This window comes from Dermacentor andersoni, chromosome 4, assembly GCF_023375885.2.
Source record: "Dermacentor andersoni chromosome 4, qqDerAnde1_hic_scaffold, whole genome shotgun sequence".
Lineage (NCBI taxonomy): Eukaryota > Metazoa > Arthropoda > Arachnida > Ixodida > Ixodidae > Dermacentor > Dermacentor andersoni.
Window position 1 is genome coordinate 22,189,479 of NC_092817.1, and position 20,565 is coordinate 22,210,043.

The window sequence follows — 20,565 nt, forward strand, 5'->3', positions numbered from 1 at the left end:
TTTATAAGCACCGTGTGCTCAGCCAGCTGTGATTCTCTTTGCAGCCTATCACGGCAACAGCTGATGCAGCTGATGCAGCGGGAGGCACACAATGGCTCTGATGTCAACCTTCTGCCCTGTCCCACTCGAGGTGGTAGTGAGCTGCCCGAGGTGCCCAAGTGTGAGGTGCTCCAGGTGGCCATTGTATGTGCTGGGTACAATGCCTCCCGCTCAGTCATCACCCTGGTCAAGAGCATCCTCTTCTACCGCAAGAACCCCCTCCACTTCCACTTCATCTCGGATGCCGTGGCACACCTTGTGCTGCAGACACTGTTTAGGAGCTGGAACATGCCTGCAGGTTTGTCTTGAATGGCTCGCTTTTACTGTGAGTGGCTGCTGAAGGAAAAGCAATGATGCATATTATGCTACACTGTGTTTGTAGATTACACTTCTTGAACACCAAACAGCTACTCTTGTCACGAGGGCAGACTCGGTAATCAGTAAGAGCTGCAACAACGATAGAGAGGTGGCAACAGTGCACTGAAGTTTTACATCAGTTCACCTTGACGTCATGAATTATGACAGCATCTCCTTGGGTCCAGTTAATCGGTTACAGTCTAACATTGTTATAATGAAGTCGCACCAGACATTAAAATACTTTTGTTGCATGTGATACCCATTATAAGCATATATTCATTACACACTGGTATCAGCGAGAAACATTTTAGATTTATTTTGTCATATTTGGTAATTTGCAATACTCATGTTTATTATATAAAGATTTGACTGTACTGGTAACACTGCCTTCAGGAGCATTCTAGTGCACTGCCCACAAGAGTGCTAGGATGAAAGGACATGCTGTCAGCAAAATTACATGCAAAATTTTTCACATTGCAAGCTTTGCATAAGTACTATACTGCAAAAGTATTTTGACAAAGGCATACAGGTAGGCAAAGCAGCAACAACAATTGTATACAGTAGACTTCCATTAATTCAGTTTTACAGTTAATTCGATTCCAACCAAAGGATCCAGCCACTACCCATGCATTTCTATGGGCCTAAACTTTCATTATTTAGCTTCCAAAATTGGCCTTTTCTGGATAATTCTAACTTGACCAGTCAGCAGGTGTGTGCCTAGCCCCTATAGAAACTGCACTAGTGACCCCTTTAGTGACAGCGTCTGTTTCGCTAGAGCTCTGGGGACACAATGCATTTAACACATGTCATCTCCCATCACTAAGGCCTATCTTCAGCTTGCCCCAGGAACATTTTCATGCAATAACCGACTGTAACCCACAATGTCTGATTATAATAGTTACCCAATTCTAACATGTGCCTTCTTTTTTCAAGAAAGTTGGATCAATAATTGCTTGCGTGATGCAGTCGGCTAGGAGACCAAAAACACCTTTGCGGCGTTCGTATGCTTTACCGCATGACATGAATGCACTGCATCGAGGCTGACTTTAGGAAACTGGCTGCCATTCTGCAATACATACCCTTGCCCATTTTTCTTGCTAAAAATCGTATGTGCATTTGAGTCCTGCTTTGTTTAGGAGCTTTAATGTCAATTATACGTCAGTTTGCCACTTTGTAATCATACAAAGTAGGCGTGCATTTTATTCGGGAGTGCATTAGACTCATGCAAATACTGCCGAACACTCGGTGGCATGTTCTGCTGTTTTTTCTGCATCTTGTTTAATTTGGCCTGCTGGATAATTTGATCCATTTCCATGGTCCCATCAGGGTCAAATTAACAGAAGTTGCCTGTACTATACAATACTGGAGCACAGCTTAGGATTGGGGATTAAAGCTGCTAATAGCTTTGTATAAGTGTGTAAGCACTAATATGTGCACATATCTGAGGTTTTCTTTTTCAAATTCTACAGCTTCCATTTTTTTTTTTTAGCTGTTCTCATTTTTCTGCATGCAAGCAGTTGTGATGAGTATGCCTTTATTCTGTCTTAGGTACATCTTTTGTGTGAGATTTTTGTCTGATGCCTCCCTAAATTGCCATTTACGCCTCTTAAGATCATCCGCTGCATGCTTCTATTTGGTGAATGCGTGTCCTGTCTGAAACATGGGGGGAAAAAACGAACAGGAAAGAAAGGAAATTCTTTGCTGCCTGTGCATTGTAGTGATCCTGTTATGGAGATGCAGTATGCATTTGTGCATACAGCCATTCCCAGTGTGGCGCATCCCAGAACACAGTGTGGTCCAATTCAAATTAGCTCAAGCCAATTAGCAACCAATAATGTTTTAGAGCATTAATCTATTGGGTTAAATGCAATTCTTCGACCCCGCAGCCTGTAACATACCTATCATTTCTTGCAATTAAACAAGAAATTATTTTGGTGATTTGCAGTTTGGCTGGTACCCAAGGCTGTCGCGACGCTAGCCACCGTCAGAATTCTTTGACACAAAAGAAAATTGAAAAGAGTGTAAAATAAGTGAGCTAGATTTTTCTTAGCTTTATTCTCTAGGTGCTTCTCCAAGTGCGCATTACTTTAGACCTAGTGACTTCTTAAGCTGTAGTAAGCCTGGCATTTGTGTTTGTTTGCAACTTTCGTTTTTATTTTAAGATACATGCACATGAAGGGACTAAATAATTTTGTAGGTGCCATATGAGTAATGTGGAATACATACTGTGCACTTATCACTTATACATATTCTCAATGTGTGCACTGCTTTAGCCTCAATGCATAGGTGTGAATAATTTTGGATGTAATTTCTTGAACATGTTGCATATCTGTATTGACCACCTTTGGAAGGCTGCTAGTGGCCATTTAGTAACATTAAATGTGGACATGTACATATTTTGTACACAGTGGAAGTGAGCTTCTACTTAGCTGACAACCTACAAGGAGAAGTGTCATGGATTCCAAACAAGCATTACTCTGGTGTCTATGGGCTTATGAAGCTGGTACTGCCCAAGGCTCTTCCAGATAACCTTGACAAGGCAAGTATGGTTTCCACAAGTTGTGGGGCGATGCTGAGAGCATATCTGAAAGTGGAATTTGTTAGACTGCTTTGTTTTTACCCAAGTTTTCGTTCTAAACACAATTATGTATTGTAGCAGCAGTGACTTGAAGTAAAAACACCTTTTTTGGCAAATAAACCTGTTTAGCCACGTATAGACTAGTCTTAACTTTCTTATGCAGTGACATATACACAATCGGACATCACCATGATGAAGCCCACAAAAAAATTATGTTGATGGGCCTCCTCGGTAGTTCATTGATTAAGCTGCCCATGCTGTGAGATTTGTTGATTAGGCATTTGGGTATGTGTTCATTAACCCTTTGAAGGTCGATTATTTTCGGCAGATGCAACCGCCCAGGGTTGATTTTTTTTTATTGCAGATTCCAATTCTTCTTAGAAAGTTATTTCGAAAAAATGTACCGTAATTTTTCTGGGGTGACCGTAAAGGGAGAAAAAAATATTTTGCGTTGGTATATATGCATTCTTATAGTTCAAGGCTTTGAAAATGCGCACACGAGAATATTTCGCAAGACTCGAATGTTCCTGCTCTTACACTAATGCATACATCCATAGCATAATCGAACTGCGTAGGCGCGCGCACTCAAGAAAACTGCGTGTTTGTATGCCCGTCAAAAAAGCAAAATGTGTGACAAACTTCCGTTAATCTTCATCTTATCGCCAACCAGAGGCAGTTAGTTTTCGCGAGTCTCAACAAAAAAAAAAAAAGCAGCGGAAACGCATGCACGGTGGCATCCTTCCTATGCGCTCCCATGTGAGCACTAAACGAGCGAGAAACAAGCGGTCGCCCTTTGAGCGATTAGTAACGAGATAGCAATCAGTTTTGCAAGTGCAAGAAGCCAAAACCGACCGCGAAACAAAACCCAAGCCGCCGCTCGCCTGTGCGGGCGTCAATGCGCGAGTCGTACTATATAGACGCGCGGGAGCATACTAGCGCTAAAACAAACCACGCAACGAAAACCGAGTGAGGGAGGCGCGCGAATAAATTCCCTGTATTCCCACATAGTGGCAGCACATGACAGAAAATAAAAAGTTAGGAAATTGGCGCGCTCTTTAAATGTACAGACAGCACCGTAAATATACGGCATCGACCATTTTGGAGTTCGTTCGTGGCACCCTATATTTACGTCATTGACCCTCAAAAAGTTAAAATGAAATGGTGATGTACTGCAGTGTTTTGTTGACAGCTACTGACAGAAGTGTTACAAATTAAATCTAGACACCTCGCCTGCGGCATCCCCCAAGGTCCAGGCATTGCTGAGATATGGAGTTTCTAAAATATATGCAATGATAGATCCAAGCGAATGGCTCAGATCATCAACCTGCTGCCATTTTTCTGTGAGGAAACAGCTTACAACACATTTGCAGCAACTGCACATATCTAAGATCACTGACTGTAAGAAGCCATCTGACATAAGGAAAAGCTGGTGTGCCTGTATGATTTATCTGCTATGCCAGCTTTCTCTGGCATAGCAAGATAATCCTCTGTGCAGTTCATCATTTCTTTATGAGCAGAGCAAGCTGTGCTGCTTTATTTTAAACAGGCAGAATATATGTGTAGAAATCATCTGGCTTTAGTTTTGCTTTGCTCTGAAAGTTCTCTCTCTTTTCCTTATTTTCACACAGGTGATAGTACTGGACACAGACATCACTTTTGCATCAGACATTGCTGAGCTGTGGAGAATATTTCACAAGTACACCTCCAAACAGGTAAGCAAATTCTTGTTTCATGTGCGTACAGTTTGTTTTCTTTAGCAGGCAGAATACTGCTGAATCAGTTTGTTCACTGATAACCCATGAAGACAGACGTCACACTGGCCACTGCAGAGGCACATTAGCTCTTGACGATGTGGAGATACGTACTGGTGTCTATCTTGCCTGGCTTTTAAATGATTTAGCATAAAGTGTGCCTGTTATCTCAGTATAGTGTCATCATGCATCAGTATTGTAGCTCATATGCAAAGAAAAGGCCTGAACTAAGCACAGATGTGAAAACAACCTTTCTTTATGTGGCATCTGCCAAGTTTCACCTGTATATGAGAAAGCTCAACCCGATGGCAGTGATTAATGTAAATAAAGTTGGCGGGCAGAAAAGGCAACCATTCCATTGTCAACTATACTGCAACTTGCGAGTTTATTTCTGAAGAAGTTAGCTCCAAGCATTATTTGCATAAACATGCCAGAATCACTGCAAAATTTTGCTCAATATTATTAGCACTTACATATGATACATGAATACATGATATTTAAGAAATTAAGGAAACCTTAAGGAATCAGGAATCAATTTGTTTGTGGCAGTTCAGTTGTCTGCTTTGTAGAAACGTCTGACAAAGCACTTGCAATGCCACCTATAATGTGCCAATTTAGGGAAAACCAGCAAACTGGCAATTTATGTGCTAGGGTGGTGGTTGAACTGACTGTTGGCACCGTGAAGAAAGAAAACGATTGTGTGTGTGCAAAGACAAGTGGCAACCCTGTTCCCAGCTCTCTGCCACATGTGTCCGTTGAAACAAGACGTTCACGGGTAGATAGAGACTTGAGTAATCAGTAGTAGTCGAACAAGTGATGTCACAGGCTGGAGCCAATGTTTAGACAAGGGATATTTGTCTTGACTTGCCCCAAGGAAGACAAGTCTTATCAAAACATTGACTCCAGACTCGGGCATCTCTCATTCAACCACTGCCGGTGTCTGCAAAAAATTTTACCATTGCAATGATGTGATCTTGCAGCCTATTAATGGCAGCAGTAGCGGCGGCCCATCGCCTCCTCTATTTTGTCAATGCCAGTGCAATCGCTCGCTCCCCAATGGGAGCCGTTGGTGCGCCTTAGTCAGTGAGTTGCTGCGATGCGACGCTACCAAGACGGTACGACTAATAGGTATGACTGCTTGCATCATGCGTGCGTCTGAGCGCACGCCGTTGTCATTCTGGTGGAGATGCAGTAGACGCTTCATCCCTGCCTCTCTAAGGTTACCACATGTCTGTCAGTCTTCCTCTGATTTCCGTCATCTCCCCCGCAACTGTAAAGCAGGCATTAACGCTATCCAATGGGGGATAGTAGGAAAGAATGATAGGAGAGGGTGGTAAATGGTCGAATCGGGCGCATCTGGCTGGCATTAAAAAAAAATAGAGGAGGCACTGGGCTGCCAAACTGAAGAGCCTTTGAATGGTTTGCTCTGGCTAGGATATGGTGAAACTGGTCAGATGAAGGTTTCGTGCCATTTCATATAAGGCACCAGTGTGCTCCTGTTAGCACATTACTGTTGCATTTCCTGAATGTCTCTTGTGAATTACAATACTTACGGCAGTTGAGGCAGGAAACCTGCATTGAAAAATTTGCATGTGTGTTCTTGCAGTCACTGTAGCTGCAATGATAAATTTAAAAGCACCTTTTTCAGTTCTGTAAGTTGGCTGCCTTGCAAAACTCTGCAGCCACTATATACTCTTGTTCATAGAGTACATTCCTACATCAAGCATGGTGCTCCCTTTTATTGCCCCTTTCGCTATCTCTCTTTCATACACTATTCAATAAATCTGGTTTTACCTCTGCTTAGAATCCAGGGCTTGCTGCTAGGCTAGTTGATTCTTGGTAAACAGTAAAATTAAAAGAGTGCAAGGACACAAACCTGGAGCACTTGTGTTGTTCAGTCTTGTACATAACATTTTTTTTTTCACTCTTTTTTAAATTTTACTAAACAGGGTGATCAATTCTTGTCCTTAAGCTAGATTATTTGAAGAGGCGGACATTACTAGCACGAGAAATAAAAATGCATGTCCAACTAAAAAACAGGAATTCACCAATTAACTTCTTAATTAATTACTTTTCGGTACATATTGTTGTTTACGAATTGTAGCTCTGGAGCCAGTGAGTTTGCAAGACATACCCACTTGAAATGAATCGCTAGGATAACATCAATTTCGAGATATTTCTCAAAGGGTGAGAAAAAATAAGTGGGCATTTCAATTACTTTTGTGCTTCAATACATGGAAGAGCATTTTGTTAAAATGTGGCACAACAGTGAACTTTTACAGTGACTTTGAGGGCGCATATCTCCAAACTGGTGTAATTCTGGAAATTCATTCAAAGTGGATACACCTTGCAAACTCATCAGCTATAATTCGTGATGGCAACATGTGCCATAAAGTAGTTAATTAAGAAGTTGATTAGTGATTTTTTAATTAGTTGAATATGTGTTTTGATTTCTCATGAACGTAATGGCCACCTCTCTGAACATTCCAGCTCAAGGATTAGAACTCTGTTATGTGCAACAGGCAATTTTTAAAAATTCCAGAAAACTTGGAAATGATCACCTTGTATACTATTTTACACCTATCATTCCCCAGCACCTGTGTTCCAGAATGTACTCAAGAAAATGTTGAAATTCAGAAACGGCAGAAAAGGAGCCTGATGGCATTCCCTTTCACCTTTGATTTTAAATGCAAAAGTAAGGCTGCTTATTAGCATTCTCAGTGGCTGCGTGGCTTTCCATATTGCAACAAGAACTAGCCATAGCATTCTTCAGAGCACAGATAGGCTTATACAGTTAAACCTCAATATAATCACCTTCAGTATAACAATATTCTCGATATAACTAAAATATTTGACTTCTTATAACTTCTTGTTCTTAGAACACTGTATTTTGAATCTCAATGTAACGATGTGTGTTTACACAAGGTTTCAATATGCCAAAATTTTGCTGCTGCCACGGAAGAAATACCGAGGTAATAGATGTTTGGAAACTGCCGTGGGCACATAAGGTCAAATGGTTGAATTATATGCGGTTGCTTGCGAATGAACCTCTCAAATCATGTGATGGGGAGCGGCCACCAAAGCGGTGGAGCGTCATCGCCAGTACTGGTGAATACAGCTGGTCGTGGCCTCCAAAATCTTGCGGCACGCGGTGCCTTGACTTCGGAGGTCATAACTGGCAAGTGAAGTGTCGTCGCAGCGTATCATGCATTCATATGAATGTATTCTATGCCGCATGTTGTTATTCTGAGCCTGATATGTCGCCCGTGGCGACATATCAGCCGCCGCCACGGAGTGGACGTGAAAGCTTCGTAGGCTGTCCTTTGTACTGCCGATGTGAAGATATTGTTGACAGCGCATGAAACCGTATCTTTCATCGCCAACTGTCAAATTCAAGAAAATTAACTTTCTTTTTCTTTTTCATTGAAATTTGTTGTTCTTATCGCCCAACAATTAGGAAATTTTTGCCACCCCTTTTGTGCAATAAAAATTTGTCGGCATATATCTTTATTTGTATAAAAGGCAAAATCTCACTATTAAAAAATTTTAATACATAGCGAGATAAAGTGCCAATTTTATCGACTTTGTTATTTTGAGGTTCAACTGTAATAAAGTTGTTTTAAGTCTTGCAAATTGAATTCGATTCACTTTCTGTGCAGTTGTGCTCTGCTGCCTCCATAACACTCTCCACGCTTTCCAATTTCCTTCTAGGCAATTGGTCTTGTCGAGAACCAGAGCGACTGGTATCTAGGAAAGCTATGGAAAAACCATCGACCTTGGCCTGCTCTCGTAAGTAGATAGCTTTATTCACAAAAATAAGTATATGCGCCGCTTTATCTTGTATTGGCTTCATTGAATTACACAAAGCATCCTGTGAAGTGTGCAGTGATTCACAGAACGTTACATGTTTTGTTTTTTTTACTAAACTAAGTTTTATTGTAATATCATGTGGATCATGCTCCGAAGATCATACAGATTTCTGTAAAGTAACTTATAGAGCTTTAAAACATTAGTGATTTGTGGGGCAGTGCATGGCATAATTTTTTGTTCGTATCTGTTGGAGAGTTTCCTCTCGTTACAGCTGTCTTTAGCTAGAAGCGTTGCCATAAATCAGTTCACCTTGTTGGTTTCATTTATAGTGTCCCATTTACTTATGCCTGGTCTATACTCGGTGACGACCTAAGAACTCAGTACAATCTCTGCCCGCAAAACCGCGCGTTATCTTCCCTCTCTGTCTGCATGCTACAAAGCATAGTTCTAGAGAGGCTATGATATTGAAAGTGGTCTTCACCCTGATGTCATAGGAATGAGCAAACATAATTGGCTAGCACATCTATACAAATACTTGAGTTAGACAGTGGTGTATTTGCCACTGCATTCTTAGGTTGTGACCAGGTGTAGAGGCATGAATGTACAACGGAATTGTTATAGCAACAGCAACATAGCAACAGCAATAGTCGCACACACCAAGGAAGTGTAACCAACTTTTCTGTGTACTCAGCATTGCAAAACTTGTTCTGATCCATGCAGGGGCGAGGTTTCAACACAGGTGTAATTTTGCTGCGACTGCAAAGGCTACGTGAACGCAACTGGATGCAAATGTGGAAGCTTATCGCCGAGAAGGAACTTATCAGCATGTGGTTTACTTCATTGGCTGATCAGGTGACTACTAGTCCTAAACATCAAATAAATAGTCCAAGTAGCTATAATAGTTCTTTGTGTGTCACCTGCTTATTAAGCACAGTTGGCTACCTTGTTAGTTTATGTAAAAGCATCGGTGTTCACCAACATACTAAAAGACAGGTGTGTCTTAGCTGCTCAGTGTGGACAGCAGGAATGTGTAGAGGATGTTGGTCACCTTCTTACTTACAGTTGAATATTCTGTTGGCTTACAAAAGCAGCTGTGTTGACTGAAATGCTGACAAACGGGTGTGCTTCAATGGTTGAGGGGACTGCTGCCAACAAATGTGTTACGTTAACTACTGGTGCAGACTTCTAGGCCCACCTTAAGGCAGATAGTTTGCTAATTTTATAGAACACTTTAAATTTATATTGTCACAAGCCAGCGCTGAGAAAGAAGTGACTGGAACACTCGCTCGGCAAGAGGCGGGCGCTGAAGAAGTAGAGGCTGAGGATGCCGGCTTGAGTTTTTTGTACGTCATCTTGTACAACTGTCTGTCTCGCCGACGCCGGGTACATCTTCAATTGTCTTTTCGTGACAAAACTGGTGGAGGTGCCCAACGTACCCAACTATTGAAAGGTGCTATTTGTATTTGATTCATTTTCTTGTTTAGTTATAACTAGGAATTGAATTTTTCGGCATTTATTTTGCTAAGAAAATTCTGCACTTATCAGCGTCTATTTATTTTATAGTACCACCTTTTCGATATTTTAGGCCCTGAGGTGTGTAGAGCATATACTTCGCAAATTGTTTCTTTATAGCCTCTAGTGTCTCTTGCTTGCTTGCCACTGTAGAGAATAGTGAACAGTAAACACTGAAGTCTTTTGACAGCTCGCTCTTAAGGTTTGTGTTTAGAATGCGGACCACAAACCAAAAAGAATGAGAATCATCACTTAGCCACATATTGGTACTCTGGTTGCGCTCCATTCCGCATTGCCATTTCTCGCAGAGACATTTTCTATGTGCAGAGAACAGTTTTTGTAGGTCACTGCACGTGGCCTAGTTCGTGACGTTGACCAACACGTTCACTTCAGGGCCATAGTCTTTGTCTTCCTGCTACCAAAACAACAGCGACTTTAGATGGACAATGAGAATCTGGTGCATGTCGCACTGTACTATTCCATTTGAATCCATTCAATTTGAACTACCATTTGAATCCTGCTGTTCTGTACCTGTTGCAGTAGCACTACAAAGCAGCATGAGTGTGGAGAAGGGGCATGCAGGTCTGTACATGCTATGTATCGGTGTGCGCTCTAGGAGTGGGCAAGTGCTGCGTCTATTTCAAATTGCTTGACTTAGGTCCGCAAGAAAAGATGAGGGCCCCGCAAATTCCTGCAATCTCATTCTATCCACAATGGCCAGTCCGGTTTGTGCGTTTTAATGTGCATTTTCTTGCTGTGTCCTTGGTGTGTTTGTGCCCACAAGCTGGCATGCACTGATAAAGGTTTCTGCTTGGAAGGCATCACTTTTTATCCCATTACCACATCCCACGCAGGAACAGCGAGGATGAATGGACTCATATGTACGCAGAACTCGCTTATCCAATCTCCTTTGTCATGACGTGGTTAGAGAGGCCCCCAGTATCGGGCGAGGTTCAGGCAAGGCTGGCAGAAAGAAAACCTGCTCATCCAGGAACCCCACTCTCGCCCCACAAACGCAGGAGATCTTTTACTGGCCGAGCATGAGCAAGGGCGCTTAAGCAGGAGCACCCAAACCATTTAGAAGAGTCCGGTCATGTTGTGCGGACCCAGTGCTATGAGCCATGACAAATTCTTAAATTCTGCATTTTTCAGTTTAAATCAAATTCCTAAAATTGGAATCAGCAGGTAATTTTTGGCATTTATCAGTAAAAAACAAGAACTCCAATTCATAGTTATGATTTGGTTCCAAGGCTATCATTTAAGTTATTATATAACTAATTTCCAAGAAACTGCACTTCAGTTTTCTTATGTTTATTCCTCGAGCACATTGTTCTGCAAGTAATAACTCATACCTGACGAGAACTTTCAGTTTTATGCCTTCAGTTGTGTCTAAATGTTCATATCAAGTCTATCATCACTTTATTTGTTTCTTGAAGGATATCTTCAATGCTGTGCTAAAGCAGCACACTGAGCTCCTGTTTCGTCTGCCATGCCAGTGGAATGTGCAGCTGAGTGACAATACTCTCAGTGAGGTGAGGGTTTTGTGCTTTTCAATGAATAGATGTACACTTGGCTGAGGCTTGTTGCAATGCTGTCATTGTCTACTGTAAACCAACCCTAGCAAGGAGAAAATATACAATCCACCTATGAAATACTCAGTTGTAAAGCCATGCTGTGAAGTGACTACGAAGTTCATTCTTAGTCACTTATTATGAGCCACTGTTGGGTTTGCCGTCATGGTTTCAGGTGTTTATTGCAGTAAGTCCCAAGAAGTAAAGACCTTAGTTTGTGAAACAGTGTAACAGCAGTGAACTGCATTTTACTTGTGTGCTTGCACATGTTTGTGCAGTCATTGGTTTGCCGTCAAAGGTGACCACATGTTCTATGGCTGTTAGAGCAAATTTAGAAGTATATTTTGGTGGTATAAGCTGAGTTCACAAGGTTGCATTTTGTTCGTCTTTATTGGGGTTTTGCTGAGGAACGTAATCACTTTTTGTCATAGGGCAAGCATCTGTGAAAACACATGTAAACAGAAAAGGAGCTTAGACTTGTAGCAAATATAAAACTTGCATAACTTGCGTAATCCTAGCATTTTCTACGTGAATTCCTCTTGCACATCTAACACTATAACACGTCTTATAACGCAACAAAATACCTTGGAAAACACTGGGAAGGCATGAGATGGAAATTGAAGATGAGCGATACGAGAACAAGGTGAAAGCAGGAGACAACGTTTTGACAAGTGGACTTGTTGAAACGTTGGCTCCTGCTTTCACCTTGTTCTCGTTTTGCTCATCGTAACAAAATACCTTGCATCATGATCTTGATATATTCAGCTCTACTACTTGCTCATTATCTGGCTTCTCTCTTTGTTTAATTCAATCCTTTTTTTTTTTTTTGCTTTGTACCACTGTTGTTAGAGATATTCTATTTTGTTTTTTGGTTTTATGTTCTTTGTGTAACACAAGTGCACCATTGTTAAGGCATAACGCTGTTCTTAGGCACTTTCAGAAAATGAATAAATGAAATGAAAACAACATTACACAATCAAACAAGAGGTATAACTTTCATTTGGATAAATTCAAAGATACGAAGCTCAGTCATTTCAAACATAACAAACATTCATGCTAGCGCTTGGCATTAAGCCAGTCATGCCGCGTCTCAAGATGCTTCCCTTGCTGTCTCACTATCATGTAACAAATTTACCCATATATTTCGCTGAGCCTGTTTATTATGCCGTACTTATTAAGAAATGGCCCAACATTGAGTTGAATGCTAATTACACAATAAAAATCTAAGCATTGTGCTTAAATTTGCACACACATTCTTATGGCTCTTCTGTTTTTGGGATTAGGAATATAGAGCGCTGCCTAGATTTAGGCGGTGCTCAAGTTACATTATATCAGCCATTTCAAGATCCTGTGCCAGAGTCTAATGGTCTCTAGCCTACATGCATACAAAATTTTGTAGCAGTCTTGCTTGATATGTGCTTGTTGAAATTATGGACTCTTACAAAGTGTTTCACTTGCTCTTCTATATGCAGCTGTGCTACTCCGAGGTGCAGGAGCTAAAAATAATTCACTGGAACTCACCTAAGAAGCTGAAAGTGAAGAACAAGCATGTCGAGTTCTTCCGCAACCTCTACCTTACCTTCCTCGAATATGATGGCAACCTGCTGCGACGCGAGCTTATTGGTTGCAACGGCACGACTTCCTCATCTGCCGGTGTGCATGCCTCTCACGTGCAGGATGCTGTAAGTGACCACCACTTAGCAGCTTGCCCTAGCTGCTCAGATTTCAAGTTGGTATTGCTTTATGTAATAATGTTTACAAAAAATGGCATGTAAATGAAAAAGAGATCAAGTGCAAGGATGCGTGGCTAGTGAACATAAAAAAATGTTTAATGGCAAGTGGCATCATGTATAATCACCAGAAAAAAAAAAGCTGGAAGTTCCATTTTTACCTGCGTATTTATTTTGCCACTCAGTTTCTTTGAGTTTACAGGCTCATTAGCATTTAAATCTTCCACATTTGCAGTCTGTTTTGGTAGTACTAAATTTGGCGTGCATATTTCCTGGCTGTCCAGTGGAAAGGGAAGATCACAAGCATCTGCAAATCCATGCATCAAAATAGCCTAAGCCAGTAATTGAAAAGTGCTAGTAGTTGCCATCTGCCATGAAAAATTAGGGGACACAAAAGCAGCAGCATGAGGGCTCTGAAGGCAGAGTGGCAGCACTAGCTTGCTCTACTGACCAAGTTAGGTTTTTCTATGGCAAGCAAATGAACCTGGACAGTGTTGGCACCAAATGTGTTATCATATAAAATAGGCTATGGAACATGATCATTGTGTGAGGTTTGATTATGAATGAGTTGCACACTCAAAGCAGTTTTTTATGTTGTCATGTTAACCATGCAGGTCACAGTGTAGTTGGTTTAAAGCTTTCCTCAGAGTCATACAAAACAACTTAATCGTACTATGTACTTTATTGAGTAACTAATAGAACTGGAAGGCCATTGCCAAACATAAAGCAGTGCTATGCAGCACTCTTGCCTAGAAACAGAGAGCCAGGTACTTTGTACTTATCGCTGCCATAAAATGAGAGGTTTCAGCGAGAGAGACATACAGCGGAATCTCATTGATACAATCTTTACAGGAACTGTAAAATAAGACGTGTCATCCGAAAAATCGTATTATCCAAAGCAAGCTCCGAAAAGTATGAAAGTAGCCGTACTCGGTGACAAACTCAATAGCAAAGTGTTGTGTCTTTGAGTGGAATAAGGGTGGAAAGAAATAATGTGGACAGGACAGACACTCACTTACAACTGAAGTTTAATTAATAGTTTCCAAGGGAGTGGTGGTGGCAGGCATGTGCAGTCAGAGGGCAGATACAAGGCAAGTTATCTCAGTAGGTGTTAGGCTTTTTTAGAACTTTTGCATGTGAATCTGTAGGAGCCTTGTATCTGCCCTCTGACTCCGCATGCGCACCCTTACCGCTTCTTTGGAAACTATTCATTAAACATCAGTTATAGCCCAGACAACACATAGACATCCTAAAAATGTTTGATAGACGTCCCTGTAAGGAGGTTGAGGAGATTCCGGGGACGTTCCTAAAATGTCTTATGCTAATCCAGAGAACCTCCCATGTGAAACAGCGAAAGACAGCCCATGGAGGTCCCGGCCGGGTATTTTTCGGTTGTTGTCTGGGTGCCGGATGGAAGTTATATCTCCGGCTTGCGACGTAAAATGGATGTCATTTGTCATGCTTGTTCTGGTCACATGGTGGCCTTTACATGCAAATGAGTGGAGCAATAAAACTTGCACACCTTTATTGCAACTGCATGAATTTTGCAAACAGTCATCAGGCCCCAAGAAAAGATAAACATCGTACCATGACCACCACCACACCACTACCGTAAGTGCTAATAGGGCGAGAATGGGGAAATAATCAGCACAATCCAGCGAAATTACGTGTTACATTACTGACAGGGAAGAAACACGATATTTATAATTTGTGCAGGAGTAATTGGCCCTCAAGGTGTGCATAAACTCATATGTTATGAATATATGGCCCATTGGCGTTTTTGGTTTAGTTGCGAAATTAAAAACAACAAAATGCACAGTGTATTGGACCATGCTGGGCCATTTTGTGCATGTTTCAAACTTGCTGCCGGCCAACTCTGCCAACACATCACAATAATGTCTGCAGTTGTGCATGTGTTAGGACTTTGCTGAACCCTATGTCCCATGGATGCCTGCAGAACATCTTTCGTAGGATGTGGGATGTCAGAATTTTGTTTGGACGTCCGCAGGATGTTGTGTATTGTCTGGGAAGTGAGCGTCTGTCCTGTCTACATCGTTTCTTTCCATCCTTATCCCGCTCAATGATACAACTTGATGCACCAACTGGCCCAACAATCAACGCTTCTAAATAGCAAAGGTTCGTGGGGTGTCGAGTGACACTGATCCACATAACACGTTATGTGGAGCAGCATCACTTGGTGCCACACAAACTGCAGCGAACGCACTTTTATTCAGCAACGTTGAAATAGCTCGTCAGTTTACACTGAACTTTCTTCTTTTCAATGTCCATAAAAAAAAAGTTCTTCTCGAAGTTAAAAAAAAAAAGAAACCGCCATTTCTTCACTCAACTGAGCAGCAGCGCACCTCCAGTTGATGTGGCCACACTGTCGCAGCAGCGTTTTACTGCCGCTGGCATGCTGCATGCGTTGTTCCTCTAGTGTGGCTGTGGCTTAACACGTTGTTTGTGGGTTATTGGAATGTTATTTAAGCTAGTACACTGGAAAATAAGGCTTTGAGGAGTTTTAGAAATACCCATAAACACCCACTTCTGCAGTTGTATTGTCCGAGTTCAGGTGAAAATGCGATCACAATAATTGTATAAAAATACATTGCTCCTATAGGATGCAATGTGGGCCTGTTGGTAATGCATCTTCAAGCAGTGTACGGTAACGCGATTAAAAGACGGGACAAAAGAAGACGCACAGGGACACACACAGCGCTGTGTGTGTCCCTGTGAGTCTTCTTTTGTCCAGTCATTTAATTGCACTACCGTACACTCCTATGGGACGTTGGCCGGGAAAAGAAAAAAAAATGTATTAGGGAAAAATGTATTATGTAAAATCATATCGACGAGATGCCACTAAATATATTAGTGCTTCGAAATGCCTCGGTGAGCTTGTGGAATTCACTTACATTGTGCATATGACTTAGTGCGGCTGCTTCATATATTTTTGATGACATATAGATGTTTATGAGAGTGCTGAATGTGCAGGCAACCTGTAGCATGCTAGGATTACCTATGTGTGCATGCAAGTTCATTGTGAGTGTTCAGATTGTGAGCCAGTAGCAGTATTTTGTTTAACTGTAACTTGATATATTGCTTATTGGTGATTTGTGCAAGGTCTTCTTTTTTTTTTAACTGACGTGTATGTCCTCCTACAGTTGAATCTGTTGGATGAGGACGACCCCTGCTATGACTTTAGGAGAGCAAGGGTTGCCCAGCATCGCACACACCTCTACTACATTGAATATGACTATGAGCCTGTGAGTACCTCTGTCTGTGCCTCATCTCTTATATGGAGAGCCCTTAATGACTGTTTTGAGCCGATGTGGGAGTAAGCTAGGTAGTGTTGCACTTGTATATAAACCTGTATTTTCTACCAAAGATCAGTGGGAAGATATCAATATTCATTTGACTCAAGGGACATTGATTTTCATTAATTTCACTTAATTTTAATTTACTAAATTTTCACTATGATCTCAAAAGTGCACTCTTCACTGCGCCTTCCTGCATCTCATCATGTGGTGATCATCGTTTTAAAGTTCAAGTGCCAAGCTGCCGCACCAGCTTGTACTTTCATTCATTCATACCAAAGATGTCATTGGAATGGAATCACTTCCCCATCCCCATCGTGAGCAACCCTGCTCAATCTACATTCAAGACATGCATCTGTAACAATCTACCACAACTGTACCACTCCTCTCTGTAACGCCACAATGGCATTGAATGAATAAATAACTGTGAGCAATTTCCCATAGCTCATTGACTTGAAAAGTGCAGACTATGTTATGCCAGACTTTTTCACATTTCCACATTTGTGATAATTTTATGGCTTTACTTGAAAGATGGGGCTCACATCGCTATACCGGCTGTTGTAAAATTATTAGTTACATCAGCAGTATGGTTAGGCCCAATTTTAAGTAGCATAGGTTCAATTAAAGTTATTGATCAGAGTGTAATAGCTGTTTTATGAGAATTTCACTGTATCTAAATACCTTATGTCAGCTCCACTGCGTGACATCTTTTAATTATCTGTTGTTCTTCTTCCCATAGTTGTTGAAATGCAAATGTCAAATCCCTGTCTATTACAGTCTCCAGAGGGCAATGATGTCACGTTGGTTGCCCAGTTATCTATGGACAGGCTTCAGATGGTAGAAGCAGTTTGCAAACATTGGGAAGGTATGTATGTATATATATACATATATCACTCTCTCTCTTTCAAATTAAATTTTCGTTCCTTTCGGTAATGCCAGAGGCCTGAAATACTTACATACATGTTTAATTAGTAGCAAAGAATTTTGTTTAATTCTGAGCTGTGTTTCCTCCAGTACATTAGTGTCTCCAGCTTCACTGTTCCACTGGCATTCTTAACGTGGAAAAGTTTGCATTAACTCTGGCTGGTACCTAAAAGAGTTTGCATAGAAGTAGGTATACCTTAAAGATCTGAGTCATATCGGCCAACGTGCTTTATAAGTTTGCTCAAGCAAGCATGGTACCAGCTTAGTTTGCCTCTTATTTTATTGATTTTCATGAGCTGTCCAATAGCATTTTGTGCTACAAATGTTCATTGGGTTTAATTTAGTGGTATAATTTGTTTAGTAGTAGTATTTTGCTCCCAGGTGTTATCTGTACTATTCTTCATTTATATTAACGATATTATCTTACTTTCACAGTCCAGAGCAGCTGGAAATTACTTCTTTTTTCTGTTTCTTTTTTTCATTTTCAGGGCCAATAAGTTTGGCATTGTACATGTCAGACTCTGAAGTCCAACAATTCCTGAGCTACACCCTGAGCTCGGAGATTTTGCAAAGTCGCAAGAATGTGGGCTACCACATTGTCTACAAAGATGGAGTAAGTGCCATCTCAATCTGATTTATGATGAAAATTGTTGCAACAGCTACCCTTTTTTCACTGAATCTGTGGCGATTGACCTCTGGTGTCTTTCAACAGTCTGCCGTTAGATGTCTGTCACACAGCTGTTCCAAATAATTGTACTATCTGTATGCATGACTGTTAATGATACCATCTGTTTGCATGGCTTCCAGTGTATTTGTTGTACAGTGCGGTCCACTGTAACAGGAAACACATGAGTGTAGAGCACATAAGAGCGTTTCTTTCTGGCAAGGGTACAATTGCCTGGCTTTGCAGCACATGACTTGTGGTTGGTGCCGCTGGAACTTTCATATACACCTGTGCAGTGCATTGACATTGACTCAGCCAGCACATAAAGCTAGAACGCCGCCAAAATAGGAGTGTTGCATTAGGGTGTTCCCTTTAACACTGGACTGCACCGTACAAACAGCCCTCTAGTGCCTGACCATTGGCTATGAATTCGCTTGGCTTCCCAACATCTAATGCCTGGAGCAAATCTTTATGTAGGACACACAGTCAATGATAGCTCAGGTGTTGAAAACAGTGCTGTGATAAAGTTAGAGGAACACAACAAGTGGTGTTATATTTTTCTTTCCTTCCGTTCATCCTTTCTTTCATCCATAATGGTGTATCCACACAGCAGGCAAACAGCTCCGTGGACAACTGTTCCACGAACAATAATTCCTCAGCGTGTGCATCTATGGGACAGACAAGGCGAGCGGATGACACAATTAAAAAACACTGCTACTACTCTCAACCTCACTCCACTAATGCTAGTAGCACTCATTTGAGAGTGGAGTCAAGATGCACGGAGTTTGGCACAATGGCTGTTGGTTTGCCCAGATTGGACAACAATGGTTTTTGGTTCCTCTGAAACAGCCTTGTTGCCAAAAAAATAGCGCTTATTGCCAGGCATATAAAGCATTCTGGACTAATTCCACAGTGTTCAACCTCTATAATCCGGATGTCATAAGCTCTGCATTTTCTGTCCATGCGGGTTGTGGGCGACACACAGATACAGCAATCCGTCGCATGTAGATACATAATGCGCTGTCCAGTACAGAAAATGTGCACTTGTTCCATGGTGTAGATATACCATAAGCAGCTCTCACGTTGTGCCTTACTGCCCTGAACTCCCGTCTCTATGCTGCTGTGCTGTTTTCAAGGCATTACCTTGCATCGATTAGCTGAGTTCCAAAATGTCTAGTAACAGGCTGTGTTCACCTGTTTCAGACTTTCTACCCTGTGAACATGCTGCGAAATGTTGCTCTGCAACAAGTGAACACACCATTTGTGTTCCTTACCGACATTGATTTTCTGCCTATGCATGGCCTCTACGAGTATCTGAAGCGGTCTGTGTTTGCTTTGGGTCTTGAGTCTTCACGCAAGGTGAGACACTTGTTCATGTTGAGTTGAAGTGCGGATGTGACGACACGCACTGTTTAACTCAACACCGTGAAAGAAATTTGTGTCCCCTTGTGTTCAATTCCTCCATCGTCCCATCCACTGACAAAGGAGAAAGAACTGTGCTGATGACCGAGAGGTTAGAGGGAAAGTGTTGTGAAAAATGTTGCAGTTTCATCAAAAGGCGGAGCATGGATTGCGATAGCAAAATATTAGGCAGCTATGTGAAGTAAGGATAGTAGTTTCATCAGCCGTATAAACTTGTAAACACTCACTTACTAACTAAATTATCAAGCATGGTATCATGCATGCACAAGCAAACATGAACACATCTCACTCGATGACAGCGCACACTAGCTGCCAAACGCTGGCATGAGGAAAAGTGGTGGCAGCAGCGAGTGAATCGCCCTTCATGCTAGCTCTCACTTCAGTGTGAACTAAGTTGTGAGAACACAGCACACACGAAGCCATCAGTCCTCAGCACACCTATACTCTGTACCCACCGCAGATCACTTTCAGGATAGGGCCCACACATACCTGCTGAGCCGCAACATACGCAGCCACTGCCGAAGTAGAACCCCCACGTCCCCCACCCCTGCTACCTTGAGTGCGATGGAAGATGGCACACTTCCTCCCCACCTTTATACGAAACATCACACTGATGCTGACAGTGGAATGTGCCTGGAGTAGCCACAGGATTGCTATCACAATAAAAAGGAATTTGTCCCTAAATTGAGAATCAGTAATGTGAAAGATGGTGATAAGGATTAATTAAGTGTGAAGAACTGAACTTGCTAAAGGTGTGGAGAACTACAGCATCACTTGAAGGAGTCTGTTGCAGGGATGAATGCAGCTGTAATAGCATTGTAGATGGCGTAATGCATATTTTGATGATGCTGTAATGAAGCATTTCGCACTTGCGGCTACTTCCAGCTGCAGGA

The 20,565-nt window shown here is 41.7% G+C and overlaps 1 protein-coding gene across 1 annotated transcript in view; it reads left to right on the top strand.

The window, feature by feature from the left end:
- The window catches only part of LOC126536010 (xylosyl- and glucuronyltransferase LARGE2s-like), a 46,013-nt gene that overhangs the window by 11,575 nt on the left and 13,873 nt on the right, over positions 1 to 20,565 (top strand). Inside the window, exons 4-14 of the mRNA XM_050182897.2 lie at positions 45 to 337; positions 2,805 to 2,935; positions 4,603 to 4,686; positions 8,437 to 8,514; positions 9,256 to 9,387; positions 11,484 to 11,579; positions 13,091 to 13,300; positions 16,510 to 16,611; positions 17,440 to 17,527; positions 18,075 to 18,199; positions 19,454 to 19,609. Coding sequence (XP_050038854.1) covers positions 45 to 337; positions 2,805 to 2,935; positions 4,603 to 4,686; positions 8,437 to 8,514; positions 9,256 to 9,387; positions 11,484 to 11,579; positions 13,091 to 13,300; positions 16,510 to 16,611; positions 17,440 to 17,527; positions 18,075 to 18,199; positions 19,454 to 19,609 — 1,495 coding nt within the window. The remainder of the gene's footprint in view (positions 1 to 44; positions 338 to 2,804; positions 2,936 to 4,602; positions 4,687 to 8,436; positions 8,515 to 9,255; positions 9,388 to 11,483; positions 11,580 to 13,090; positions 13,301 to 16,509; positions 16,612 to 17,439; positions 17,528 to 18,074; positions 18,200 to 19,453; positions 19,610 to 20,565) is intronic.